Genomic DNA, 457 nt, shown 5'->3' with positions numbered 1-457 from the left:
TTCTGGCCCTCCGAGATGATGCTTTTGAAGGTCTAAGGGGCCTTTTGGAGGTCTAAGGTGGCTTCTGGCCCTCAAAGATGATTCTTTTGGAGCTCTAAGGGGCCTTCTGGACCTCCGAGATGCTGCTTTTGGAGGTCTAAGGGGCCTTTTGGAGGTCTAGGGGTGCTCCCCGACCACCCCGCGGCGCGTCCCGACCTCGTCGGCGTCCACGATCTCCATGACCCTCTCCTTGAAGAACTTGCTGAAGACCTCGGAGGTGATGGCGGCCGCTTTGCGCATCAGCTGCAGCTCCCCCTCCTCCTTGGCCGCCATGGTGTAGGCCACCACGGCGCTGATGTCCACCTAGACACCGAGCCCGGCGTGAGGCCCCCGCGGGGGGCGCCCCATAGGTGTGGGGCAGGACACGGAGGAGACCCCATAGGACGTGTGGAAGGGAGCTCGGGACCTTCTCGAAGGC

General features: G+C 62.8%; 1 protein-coding gene across 1 annotated transcript in view; it reads right to left on the bottom strand.

The window, feature by feature from the left end:
* The window catches only part of LOC104411048 (FACT complex subunit SPT16-like), a gene marked incomplete at both ends in the record, with an annotated part of 4,423 nt that extends 4,081 nt beyond the window's left edge, over window positions 1–342 (bottom strand). The window contains one exon of the mRNA XM_010021376.1: window positions 196–342. Coding sequence (XP_010019678.1) covers window positions 196–342 — 147 coding nt within the window. The remainder of the gene's footprint in view (window positions 1–195) is intronic.
* Window positions 343–457: the final 115 nt, after the last annotated feature.

This window comes from Nestor notabilis, unplaced genomic scaffold, assembly GCF_000696875.1.
Source record: "Nestor notabilis isolate BGI_N333 unplaced genomic scaffold, ASM69687v1 scaffold11259, whole genome shotgun sequence".
In the NCBI taxonomy this organism is placed as follows: Eukaryota; Metazoa; Chordata; class Aves; order Psittaciformes; family Psittacidae; genus Nestor; species Nestor notabilis.
The sequence above is the reverse complement of the archived record's forward strand: the minus strand, read 5'-3'. Positions and strand labels throughout refer to the sequence as shown.